Source organism: Coturnix japonica, chromosome 5 (genome assembly GCF_054131305.1).
Source record: "Coturnix japonica strain WE chromosome 5, WE-NBRP24, whole genome shotgun sequence".
Classification (NCBI taxonomy): domain Eukaryota; kingdom Metazoa; phylum Chordata; class Aves; order Galliformes; family Phasianidae; genus Coturnix; species Coturnix japonica.
This window is the reverse complement of record NC_140667.1, coordinates 14,120,012-14,133,173: the sequence shown is the minus strand read 5'-3', so window position 1 is coordinate 14,133,173 and position 13,162 is coordinate 14,120,012. Positions and strand designations below refer to the sequence as shown.

General features: G+C 37.9%; 1 protein-coding gene across 49 annotated transcripts in view; it reads right to left on the bottom strand.

Annotated features, from left to right (window-relative positions):
* The window catches only part of PPFIBP2 (PPFIB scaffold protein 2), an 87,786-nt gene that overhangs the window by 10,414 nt on the left and 64,210 nt on the right, over nucleotides 1-13,162 (bottom strand). For 14 of the 49 annotated variants that reach the window (XM_085550068.1, XM_085550064.1, XM_085550065.1 and 11 more), the window contains 8 exons: nucleotides 12,775-12,867; nucleotides 10,615-10,723; nucleotides 7,920-7,981; nucleotides 6,935-7,010; nucleotides 5,172-5,278; nucleotides 4,773-4,837; nucleotides 4,261-4,321; nucleotides 1,349-1,493 (listed from right to left, as the gene is read on the bottom strand). In XM_085550068.1, the coding sequence (XP_085406194.1) occupies nucleotides 1,349-1,493; nucleotides 4,261-4,321; nucleotides 4,773-4,837; nucleotides 5,172-5,278; nucleotides 6,935-7,010; nucleotides 7,920-7,981; nucleotides 10,615-10,723; nucleotides 12,775-12,867 (718 nt within the window). Of the gene's footprint in view, nucleotides 1-38; nucleotides 72-1,348; nucleotides 1,494-2,709; nucleotides 2,752-4,260; nucleotides 4,322-4,772; nucleotides 4,838-5,171; nucleotides 5,279-6,934; nucleotides 7,011-7,919; nucleotides 7,982-9,599; nucleotides 9,633-10,614; nucleotides 10,724-12,774; nucleotides 12,868-13,162 lie in introns of all 49 variants that reach the window. The other 35 variants (XM_085550058.1, XM_085550059.1, XM_085550053.1 and 32 more) reach the window with 7 other exon arrangements.

Genomic DNA, 13,162 nt, shown 5'->3' with positions numbered 1-13,162 from the left:
AATTCACGTTCAAGTTGCATCTTGTTTGGATACGATACCTAGCACGGGTGCACTGACACTCCTGATGCGATCTTCAGTCATCCCAAGAAGCAGAAAGTCAGATGAAGAAGCAAAGAAGATATAAAACACCAGCAAAATAAAGTTACAGAGGAGCAAAGTAGTAAGCTGAGCATTAAAAGCAGAAACAAAAAGAAAAGAAGCTGTTACGCTTGACATGAAAGGGATTGTGCGTTGGTGGGCACAAGCCCCAGGAATCCTGGACCAGTCATCTTAAAGAGATAGATACGAATGATCGTTTATATTTTGTCTGTTCTTTGGCAATTGTAACATGTGAAGCGTATACTACTGAGATAAAACAATGCTCAAAACCACATCAAATTTCTGTGAAACACAGAACTATGTGATAGTTAGGATGAATTTAATGCGCATGGAAGAAACAAACCAGACTCTGGTAATTCAGTGCTTTTGAGGACTCACTGCTTGTTTCTAGAGTAAAATTCTGCTTTACAAGATTCCTCATCCTTTGATCCTGCACATGAAAGACCTAATAGCATGGCTAATAAATTATCTGTAGACTATTAATGGGAAACTACAACGTTGTGATCACAGAAAAACTCCCCCCAGAAAACCAACCCAACAACAAAGCAATCCACCACCAATCTCTTGAAATCTTTAAGCTATGCTACATAGCAGCATTTAGGACCAGGAGGCCTTACCAAAATAAACAACAACAAAATGTGATCCCACAACAATAAAAACAAACCACTTTTTCCCCTGAAACATGTACGTTGCTGCTGGTTGTACTGGAAAACGTCACACATTAAAATGCAGCAGGATTGGATCAGGGAGTCATTTCTTTTAATACACAGTCCAGTATAAACGTGTGGTTTGGTTTGTTTCCTTGGTTTTTTAAGACAGCATCAGCAAGCTCAGGATCACTGCAATTGGGCAAAGTGAGTGCACCTATTCCTACTGCAGATATGTTTGGATCACCAAAAAATGCCAATTATCAGTAACAGATTTGTTCACTCTTCAGAGTGCTCCCTCAAAAAAAGAAAAACCCACAAAAAGTCTCTTCATGATGCTGTCGCTGGTGTCAGCAAATTATAACATCTGGTGCAAAAAGAAAAGCAAAATGCTCTAAAGTAAATCCAGCCTTTATTCTCCAGTGACCTTATCTAAAGTACTGATGTATTGCTAAAGGAGCAGAGCTTCCCTCACCGAATCGTCTGAACAGCTCAGTCCATTCGTGTAACACAGCAGGTTACACAGCATGTTATTTCCCTTGCTAGTTTGCTTTGCCTCTTCTATTACCCCCATGCTGCCTCTGAGAGGCATGGATACATACTCAGGCCCGGGATGCTGTTGTCCTCAGTGTCATTTGTGTCAGGTGAATTTGACTCATTATATGTTCCCTGGTCTCCATTCTGCGTGGGTCGAGGAAGTTTTCCTGGCAAGGTTTGATATTTGCTGCCTTTCACAAGCGGTTTACTCTGTTGTTGTGGTTTTTTAAGAAGGCAAAAAAGATAAATCACTCACTGCATTTACAGTCTGGCACACAATAATTTATGAGTTTAAAAAAAGCATTTTGCAGTTTACAGTTCCAAACAAGGCCACCTCCCTGCATGTCCCTTTCCACAGGTATTTCAATTTAAGTCTAATAATCAGCTGCCAAGATGTTCTAGCTAATATCCAGCCTTCTCTTCCCCTTCTGCCAGACTGTGCATTATATTAAACCACAATATATACTGAATATTTCCTACTTTCCTTGTAAACATTTTTCTATCCACCTCCGCTTTCTTCAGGACCCTCACCACAGAAAATTCAGTCTTTCCAAGGCCAACTTTGATAGCGGCATAAATGCATTTAGTCATTTCCCAGCCCATTCTTTGGCACGTTTTTCCTTTACATTTCACCCAGATGTCTGTGTTTTTGCCTTACAGTTGTATCTCAGTTAAGCCAAAGGCATCTGGATAACTCAAATTTGGTCAGACTTTTGCCCACCCGTATTAAGGATGTACAAAGAATCGACAGTGAATTCAGGATACAGAAATTTAACTTTTGTAAGCTGTCGAAGTTACAGGAATAGAAAGTTTTCTTCTGGAAAAGCAATGAGCCTGCACCTCCAGCTATGGGAGTGGCATACGTTCAATATGTATTTTGGAATAAGCACAGAAACATTTAGTATTCTCCTATTTAGTAACGCCGTTAAATTGTTTTGAAATATCTCGGTCAAACTTGTCTGGGACAGGATAATACATATCTGCTGGTTTATCCATTCTTGTCTCAAGGCCAGAAGGGATTTCAGTGATTCTATAATCACAGACCGGATTCCTCATTTTCAGGCACCGCCTGTCAGACCCCCACTCCTGTTTTGCCAGCTGCAGTTTCACAACTGTCCCATTTTGTACCAAAAATTACACGAGTAGAGAAACTGCACAATGCTTTTATCAGAGATTAGTGCCGTGTTTACAGAAGCTGACTGACTTCTGACCTTAGATACCCAAAAAGCTCATTGAATAAAAAACACCACCATCACCACACGGAAAAAAAGCCACCCAAAACCAAACAACTCTTTGATTCCTACCGCCAACTTCAAATTTTGCCAGGTGCCTGGACTCTTCAAACATTTTACGAGGGAAAATGAAGTGAAAACACAGCCACAACATCACAGCAGATAAGTGTTAAAAGAGTTTGCAGTTAATATACCTCTTGTTCTACAACAGGCTGCACTGGTTTTCCATCTACATACTATGGAGTTGCAGGGAGAGTAATTTCAGAGTTTGATGGAAGAAAACAACAGGCAAATGTTAGTATTGATAAACATACAGAAAACATCAATTGTAGCTTGATTTCTACAGCAATGCTATTTAATGCATTGACAATATGTTACAAGGTCTGGTATCTCCTCATTTTCAGTAAGTATTTAATATTAAAAGCATAAGTTCAAAAGAGTACAAAATTTGTGCCCACTTCAGGTTCTGTAATCAAAGGAATTTCACTGTTTCCAGACTTCTGAGGGTTCCCACTGGACTTGCATTGAGCTGGGAACATGACATTCACATAACACTTAAAACAATGTGAAAGTGACGGACTTAAGAGAACACAGAAGTGCTGTCTGTATCCAGTTGAAACTAAAAAAGAGCTGTGATAGAAATGATTGAAAAATAATAATAAATCAGCACAGGGAGGTGAGAGACACCAGAATATTACACCTTATTTTTATTATTGCTGGATGTAATTCGAATTTGAGTCTGGTGCAAAAAACAACTCCACAAACAGTACTGTTAGCTCAGGTTCTACTGGACTCAGTGAAAGGAGCAAAGTCTGGTGCTGGGTCAGCAGAACAAATCTTGGTTTTGTGACTAACCCATATTTAGCCAATCACTTACACAGATAGGGAGGTCTCTGTTTCACTAAGAAGCCTCATGCCTAAATGAACACTGGTTCTGGCTGTGCCACATCTTTGATTGCAGCCTGTTCTTATCATAAAGACCAATCTTTTTCAACTTAAGACAAAAATAATTTAGAAGTTATGAAAAGAAAGCAGACCTTCATAAATTCCACATGGGGTACAGTGTTAGCTGTCATTCACTCTGTGCTGTGCGTGACCACATTCAAATGAAGGCAACATAAATTTCAAACATATTACTTGGTCATTATTATTATCATTTGTAGACATGTAATGTGTAAGTAGTAAAACAATCATATTACTGGGGAATATGGTTATTATCCTTTTTAAATGGCATTACTAAGTATGTATAATTTGTGTTAAGCCGAGTTTTGGTACAGAAAATGTCAATAATAGTGTAGAAAAAGCTTCAGTGCATGTAATGAAAAATAAAGCCTCTGCACCATAGCATAAAGACTTTGTAAATTGCAAAGTCTTAATTCTGGAATGCAATTAGCCATAGAATTAACAACAGTGCTCCTCCTGTTTAATGAAAGCAGCATTGCTGCCATCTCCAATAATGCCATTTATATAAGAAATTGAAGTTAGGGAGTAAAACTCATAGTTATATGCAAACACTCAAAAATAAATCCTATGTGAAGGATGCATGCCCATTCTCTATGCTTTTTGATTACTTTCAAGTTCTGCTGTCATAACATTTCAGCAATGAGGAAGTCAAAATTATTTTAAAAACACTCTTCTATAAACAAAATGTTATACGGGTCAACAGAATGGGTCCTCATTAGCATTATAGTTGTACTTCTCTTAAATACCTTTTTCATAGAAATTCTGAGTACAAATAAACCAACCTTTTCCAGGGATTCACTCTGCAAGTCTTCTAAGCTACTTGACTTTTTTTTCTGTGGAACCCTTAAAATAATAAGAGGCAAAAAGACGACAATAAATAAAATGTAATGTGTTTACATCATGACTCTGTCATGACAGCTGTTGTATATCACAGTTTCTTTGTCTAGCAGATAACTCACTAATAGGAGATTTATTTGTTATTTTATGGGTTTAAAACGTAGTGCTGACAGATGAAGTCAGAAACATGAATACGACTTTCAGTCAGCAGTGAAAGGCAACAAGGTACAGTGACCAAGTTTAAACCATAAATGACTTTGTGGAAGCTCTTAAGCTTCTTAAGTAGATGCTAATTACTCTCTGCAAACACCATGCAACAGTAAGGGCTTCTAAAAAGATTTTTAAAGTGGCAGGAAGAAAGTTGTTTAAGAACAGACAGGACTAGATGCCAACACTTAACCAGATTAAGTAATGTGGACTTCAGATAACCTGCACAAAAAGTAAGAAAGGGCCTTGCCTGATTTCCGTAGTTTTGTGCGTCACTGGAGATAGCAGAGCTGGTGACAGTTCTCCTGAAGAGGCCTATGCAAAATAGAAGTTTCATGCCTGTAACTCTGGTGTCTTCATCTGAACCTACAGTGAGGGTGGTGAGGCACTGGCTGTGGTGGAAGCCCCATCCCTGGAGGCATTCAAGGCCAGGATGGGGCACTGAGTGACCTGACATAGCCGTGGGTGTCCCTGTTCAGTGCAGGGGAGATGGCCTTTAGAGATTCTAAGGGTTCTGTGATTACCAGTAGGCAATATTTAGCAAGGTCCAAACCCTTGTCTGCATTACCTTTGCTACAACAGAGAGACTAAGACAAGCAACTTGAATTTACATCAGAACCTGCTTTTAAAACATCTTTACTTAAAGTACCTCTGCTTTAAATAATTCTCCTTGAGGACTATTCAGAACATTCAACTTCCTTAAAGTTGCCTCAAGTTCCTCTTCGCCGCCACCAGAAACAATTCTGTCTGAAGAGCCTGCAAGCATTAAAAGTAGAAATGGAGATAAATAGGTAAAAACACAACATTTATGACTGTATTTAGGCATCTAAATACTAGTTTCTAAATTCCATTTTTTGAGTGCATCAGATGCATACAGTTCAGCAGCCTCTCTGCTCTCCAAGCCTTCTTAGGACTCTGACTTCTAAGCAAGCTGATTTGTATTTGAGGAACAAATACAACACTTATAGTCAACTCTTGTGCTCTTCTCTGAATAGATGAGCTGATGGTGAGCCATGCTAACTCGCAGTTTGATGGTTCTGAGGCAAGATCAAATTAGTACCATTTTCTTTCTCACACTATGTCACTTTAGAGGAATTATGTTAGATGTCAGACCTGTCATAATGCAGTGTCCTAAACTCACTTTGAGGAAAAACATGTAAACATATTTCAGGCTTTTTTTTCTGGGTATCTCAGAGCAATACAAGGTTTTTATTTTTAAATTGTCAAATGTAAGAGGAGGGAATGAGCAACAAAACTTACGGTATTCACTGCAGCTCTTTTTAGCAATATACCATGTACTAATAAGTCCTCATAAAAGTATAAAAGTGTATCTGAGATCAGATTCCCTGTGATGGACGCAGTATAAAAAGCATGACCAGAGGGGAGAAGTACTCCCAGGCAGCTGGCTGGTGGCTAATCATTGCTGCCATTCCTGAATTGAATGGTGCTGTATAAATCTGAATATCGGATGTAACCAAAAGTTCATCGTCTGCTATTTGTTACCTAACGGTCATAGAAATAATACATCAGGCAAATGTAAGGCCTATCTGTATACTTTAATTCATCTGCAGGAGATGATTAATCAAAGTGTTGTTTTAATTTTGAATAACAGATTCCAGAAGGGGGCCTAATGCAATTTAGCAAGACTACTTTAAACATGTGCCTTTAGCTAACTTGATTGAACTATCCTAATTGCTCCTGTGTCAACAAATGCTTTGTCAGCACAAGCATCCTGCTCAGTCCTATTCACCCTTTTATGCTATAATTCCTTTTGATACGACATCTACAGCCCTTCACTACATGGATGTAGGCGTTCTGCAATCAAACCCCCTTGCCCCATTGAGGTGTATAGAAGAGTATTTTAAAGGAAAGCAGTGCTGACTTTGGATTGCCTTGACACATAATGAGGTAGAACTGCAGACCTGATGGATGAGCAGTTCACACAGCTGCACAACCAGAGCAGTCATCTCATCAACCATCCTTCTTTATCACTCAGAATCACAGAACATAAAATATAAATAATAGCAAAATTAAGCTCAAGGAGGAAATTAATACTAACTGAGGTAGAACAAAATTTAGGTCAAGTCTTACGGAATTCAGTTTCTCTTAGTATCAGTGTTGTAACTAAATCCTCAGATAGCCTTGATTCTAGTTTATTTGTTTTTGGTTTTTTTTTGCACAGGCTAAGAACCAAGGAGCCAGTCTTGACCAGCTACAGACAAAAGCACACAAGCCTGCTCAAGCAATATTGTTGCTCTCTCTACTCCTACAGTACTCCAACAAGATAAAAAGGTATGGATAATGAACTATATAGAATTATACATGTACATTTTAAGGCCAACAAATAGTAGTTCCAGTGGGTGCAATTTTTAATACACTCAGTACCAGGAAATTATTCACAAGACATTTTACCTTGAGCTGCAATCATTATCTCCTTGACCCTCCTGTACTGGCTTAGCAGTAGTGTTAACTCCTCTATTCGACGGTCCTGTGAAAAGCATTAAATGAAATTTAGTTGCATATTTTCTGCCCTAAACAACAAAAGAAACCATGCTTAGAGTTATTGAAAAAGCTATTGAGAGATAATCCCTTCTGGAAGAACACTTGATTTTGCAACACTATTGAAAGTAACAGCTCTGTACTGAATTATTCGTGAAGCTGCACAAACCATTTGACAATTCATTTAAACACTACAACACTACATTATCCAAAGAAATGACTTTTCCCTGTGAGCACATCCAGGTATTAGGTCATAAAAAACAGTACTTTATGTTCCCTTCAAATGCACTGCTCTGTCCAGATCCCCCATTTACTGATGCAAGTTCTTAGGAATGTATACTATTGTACAGTCAATCATATAATGAAGGTGTCACTATCAAAGAAAAAAGTTATTTCTTGGTTTACTATCATAGAACAAGAATTAGCATTTTGTCAAGAATTTAAGCAGGGAAAAAGTACTACAAAAATAAGGAACACTTTATCTAATAAGTCAGTGGTACACATTTTATGAAAAGATTTCACTTTCTTTTTACATTATAATCTGAGCTGGGCACAACACTGCAGTTCAGGTCAAGTTTGGAAGACTAAGAGCTGCCAGAGATAAGAAAACCTGAGAGACCTGCTCATTACAGAGATAAGAAAACCTGAGGAGATTCTGCTCATTACAGGCTTTGCTTTCTGCTCTTCTCAGGAATCCCATGTACCTAACAAGTTCTGTGGCAGGTTAGCGAGGTCAGCCATGCTTACTACTAAAAATCAACCTTGTGACACAATCTCATGGGATAATCCAGACACCAGGGCACTACTGCACTTAAGGAAAGCAAGTTATTTAGATCTCTATGGAGGTTCAGAATCATAACTTCAGTTTTGTTACTTAGAAGTAAGATCATTTTCTCACCTTTTCTTCATTTGCAGCCAATAATGATTCCATTCCTATCTTCAGTCGTTGTACCTCTTGATCTAAAGATGTTTTTAAAACATTATGAGAAAAACACTTCCTATGTTTAATCTAAATGGTATCTGCCTTGCAATCCTATGTCCTTACAAGTAACCCAAGCCATGTAAATTACTTTAAATTTAAAGCTTTTGAAAAGCTGAACTATTTAAAGCACCACAGAACATAAACATGCTGGGTCAGCTCGTAGCAGTATATGCAATGCTATTTCACAGTTCTAAATCCACGCAATAAACAAATAAAAGAAACAATGAAGCTCATTTTGCAAAAATGAGGGGGAGTTTGCTGTTCTGTATTTATGGAAATAAAAGTAAACATGACTGAAAATTCATTATATTCCACGCTGGAAAAACATTCCCCAGTTTATGAGAAGTAGTTCAAGAACTTCCTTTGAGGCTGAAAAATAGCAATAATTCATATTCTCGAATAAGGAAAATTTGTATATATTTTTCCTTAAAAAGTCTCAGTGTAGATAACTGAGTTAACATCTGCATCAAGAAGTAACACAGAATAGCCTTACACAAGACAGCAGTACAGCCCACATTCGGAGGTTATTAATGGTGTTGTAGTCAAAGTGACTCCACACAAACTTTCTGAAAACTGATAAGGCAGTTAACTATGTCAGCCCAACTTTGCTGAGCCACATCTTTCATTTTTTTCTCTACATAATACTCGTATCAGTTCCAACCTGTTTTGAAACAAGTACAGATGATGGAGACAGAACTGCTTTGACATCAGAATGCACCCATTTGTTTCACAGAGGACTGTGAAAAACAGATGTGGAAGGCATGAAGTCAAAGTGAGGACAGAGTCAGCAGTGTAAAAGAACATTTTAAAATGTTCTACGACTAAATGTTGGTTTGAAATGTGATCAGCCATTTTCAAGGACTGTAATTGCTTTCTTTGGTACTGATTCTGAAAAATAGGCACTTTGTTATGATTACATTTTAAAACACGTAAAGGAACTTCGCAAACATTTCTCTTTCAAAAGAGAACGCTTAATGACACAAGACATGCACAGACACAGCCAAATCAAAAACTGAAGCCAGCAGACAGTGGGCAAGCAAGGGGAAATGTTTAAAAAGCCATTACAAATCATGGTGCTACTCATTTTGGTTCATAAACACTAGACTTCAAAAAGACCTGGTGTCGAGGTATTGTTAAGCAAATCTTACTTAGAGTATTTATAAGAATACCAAGTATGGAAATAGATTTTTATTCAGTCGGATTTTCTTCTCTTTTTATTTACTGCTCTGATTACTCAAAAAATTTGATACTCAAATGCTTTCCTTTGAGGAAGAAGGCTTTCAATTGAAGCCATCTTTCCAGGTATTGTAAAAAGAGGTAAAGGTGAAGTGTTGGCTCTGTTAACCTTGACAATGTCAGTTTGAAGTCCCAACTACCTGATTAGTGAGCTTTTGATTTATTTTCTGAAGTGAAATCTTACTGAACAGGGCAAGTAGCTGTCTGCTTGCAGCAAGCAGTGAAAGCAATTCCTCATGGATATTACAATTAGACTGTCAAATCTAAATGAACTTTGAATTACTGCTGCAGAATGCATTTGAGTTACCATTTGTGTGGAAGAACAGTGAGAAAAAGCCACAAGTGAATTGCAAGGCTTACGTTTTTCTTTTAGCCTTCTCTTATAAACTTCCTCTATGGTGGTAAATGGTGAGAGTCAAATAAAATATGTAGAAAAAGCACAGATTAGATAAGGTTTGCACTTTAATGAGAATATGCATTCTAATATACTATAAAGAACGTTATTTTTCTACTTTATTTGAGAAGACTACCTGAAAATCTGATGAATCATTACAATTATTTTTTTTTTCCAAAACCATTATTACTACTGCACACCGTCTCTTTCCAAGTATAGTCTTAGTGTTTTCCTTAAGAGCTAGCATGAAGAATCTGTACAGAATCTTCTCCCACTGTAATCAAGGAAAACTGCACCTATCTTCAGCATGAACTGGAAAAGACTCACTGCTAGGAGCTGAAAGTCAATGAGCTCTCAACTTGTTGGCATACAGCTACCTGTCCCTTGAAATATCACAGCTTATTTGAGAACCTCATAGAAAATACAACATTCTATTAGTAGTAGAGCCTGTTCACAAGACACTGCTGTTAGAGCAAGTAATTTGTAGTTAGGCATGCAGTACTTCACATGCACAAACTCTGCAAATGAATAAAATCAGCACTAGGTACATATTAAAGTTTCACAGAACAGGACTGTCACTGCTTCCAGATAAACAAGTCAAGTATACAGACTGTCCTCCTCCAGAAAAGAGGCATCTACAGTAATTACCGTAAGGAGACTTGGTGAGCACTAAGAGTAAGGGAGCACAGACCTCCTGAAGTCAGCTCTCAAACAAAGGCACTATTTCTAAACATCCACAAAAAGAAGCCAGTGCAGCTATCTGATACACCATGGTAAACCTGCACGCTGATCATCCTGCACTAATAGTCTGTACTGTGGATGAAAAAGTTCACTAACTAATTAAGAAATGGCAACCATGAAGGTTTTTCAAAACAATTTTGAAGGTATACACAAATATATATTCCTTCTCTGAAAAACGCTTTTAAAATTATACACAGAATCTCAGTTGAAAAAGTTTCTGTGGAATTCCCCTTCACTTACCTCTTTCTGCAACCTCGCTATGTGATGAGGTCCGAGAGAGCTGACACTGTAAGCGTTCAATTTCTGCATCTTTGAGAGCTAATTGCTCCTGGAGCTGGGCTATCTCAGCCTGAAAGAGAGCAAAACAAATTCAGAATAACATCATCAAGGGTTCGCTGTAATTTTTTCCCATGAACTAGAAGATTTCTAAACAGAACACTGCTTTGAATTAAGTCCTTTTCCCAGCTTGGGACATTTAATAAACTCTATACAACCTTATGCATTCCCTGGTGTTCTTATACGGCTCCTCTCACAGAAGCTTCATTTTACAGTACAATTAGCTCCAAGAGAGGCTTGTGACACAGGAAATGTTTTCTAGGATTTACATATGTAAGGAAACTTTACAACACTACAGGAAAGCTTTCAATACCACAGTGCTGATCATACAATAGTAATATATAATATAACTTGGGAAAAGTGATTCTTCAGCTTAAAATACAGTGACTCGTCTCTCCTATTTATGATAAAAACTGTCAACAGCATCTTTTACTACATCGGTAACAAGTTAAGATTTTCTTCAGCAGCCTGCAGTCCTTCATATTGAATCACTGCATTTCCACCAGCAAAAGCATGAAGAACTGGCTTCTAGTTTAAAGAAAAGCATTAAAACTCACTGATGCGTGACTCATCTTTCAAAATATAAAAATAAAGGCAGAAAAATGCAAGACACCAAACGTTAGCTGAACAGGATAAAATACAGAGTACAGTATGGACTACACAAACTTTCTAAACCAAGAAAGAAGCAGGCAGCTGGATGGCAGGAAGAGTTCACCACAATCCTGACTGCAATCCCTCATGGAACAGAGGAATCTGCCTTGTTGCATCTCTGAGGGGCTCCTACACTTCCCAGTGACTAACATGCTTTTTATATCCAGTCATGGAAATACTCCAATTCCTCATCTAAGAAGCTGGAGCAACAGGATGACGAAACTGCAGACCTCTTAATACCAGACTGCCGCTGCCAGTCTATTTGTTCTCATAGTTCTCTTAATCATCCTCCCTTCTTTTCAATTTTTCAGTCCCTCTCATCTCTGTAATGATTTTTCTTCTTCTTCTCCCTCTCCCTTTCCCTGTACTTCCCCCCCCTTCCTAGTTCTGTATCTTCCCCACTCAATAAGTGTTACTGTTCGTTGTTATTTTTGCTCTGCTTCTGCCTGTAATCTTCATGTGTCTTGGCAGCTGACCACATGCTGCTTAACAAAATATTTTCCTCAAGACCGTTCATTGCTGCCACGTCAGAGGAGAAATTTACATGGATGTGGGAGCTTTTAACTAAATAATAATTAAAGTTATTAAAGCAAAACATCAATATTCATTTAAAAATTCTACAAAGAAAGAAATGTTAATGCAGAAAGCAGCTATCTGTCATTTCTGGATCAAGCTTACAGCTATTACAATCACAACTCAGTTTAATAATCTAACATGCTTTTCCAAGATACAACCACAACAGTCAGTCGTCCATACAAGCAGCGATTATAATACTGCACACATGAAAGGTGATGCGATGATGGAAGTGTTCCTTTGATCTAGAAAAGGGCTAAAAACTTAAAGTAGTATGAAAATGTAACTGTGTAACAATGAGAATGTTCAACCAGAAGAATAAGTTACTGGCAAAAATGGTCAAGTGTTTCATATGTTAAGCTCCTCTAGATTGAAATCCAACAGCTTTCCAGAAGCTGAGGTCAGCTCAGGTGTAAGCAGCTACATATGCTCTCTGATACCATCACAAAGTCAAAGCAGATTGTCTGCTGCTGTATGCTGGGCTTAACATCTAATACAGTTTCATGGTAAGCAACACTCATCCAATTTTGCACATCTCTTCAGTCTAGAAAGCACGTTCTGTATTGACTTGTCACCATTACACAAAGCAGGCACCTTCCCAGAACAAAATGCAAATATGTAGGAGACTGGAAATTAGAGGGAGGAGGGAGCAAAAGGCACAAAAAGAAGCTACAAAATCTGTACTCCAAAATACTGAATATATAGATGGTTCAGGGAAACCTGGTTTCATAATAGGCATTGACACTGCAACTAAAGTAAGTAACAATCATTAGTCAGTGTGTTTATGCCTTTCTAGCTGAAGTAAGTCTGTCATTAGCAATTGCTAAGCGTTCTCCTTACTTTAGTTGCTTTTAATTTCCACTCATATTGATTTCTTTCATTTTCCAGTTCTTCCACTTTAATTTTGAGGTGTCTGAGTTCCTGTAGCAAACCCTGCAATGGAAAAACAGGTAAATATATGGTTATTTAGGTAGATGTTAATTTTCCATAGTTATGAATTAAAGATCATGCATTAACTGTGTAGTAATGAACGCTGAACCATCCGATAAAAAAGCTGGGGTTTAGTCTTAACAGATAACAACTATTTTGAATAGAGAGATTATTCTAAGGAACAGTTTCCTCAAATTCTCCATCAGAAATTATGAGCAAATTTCTTGGTCCTATTAAGGAACACAGCTGACCCGGGGAGAGCTGATCGCAGAGAAAATGAGCCAAAAAATCCACAACT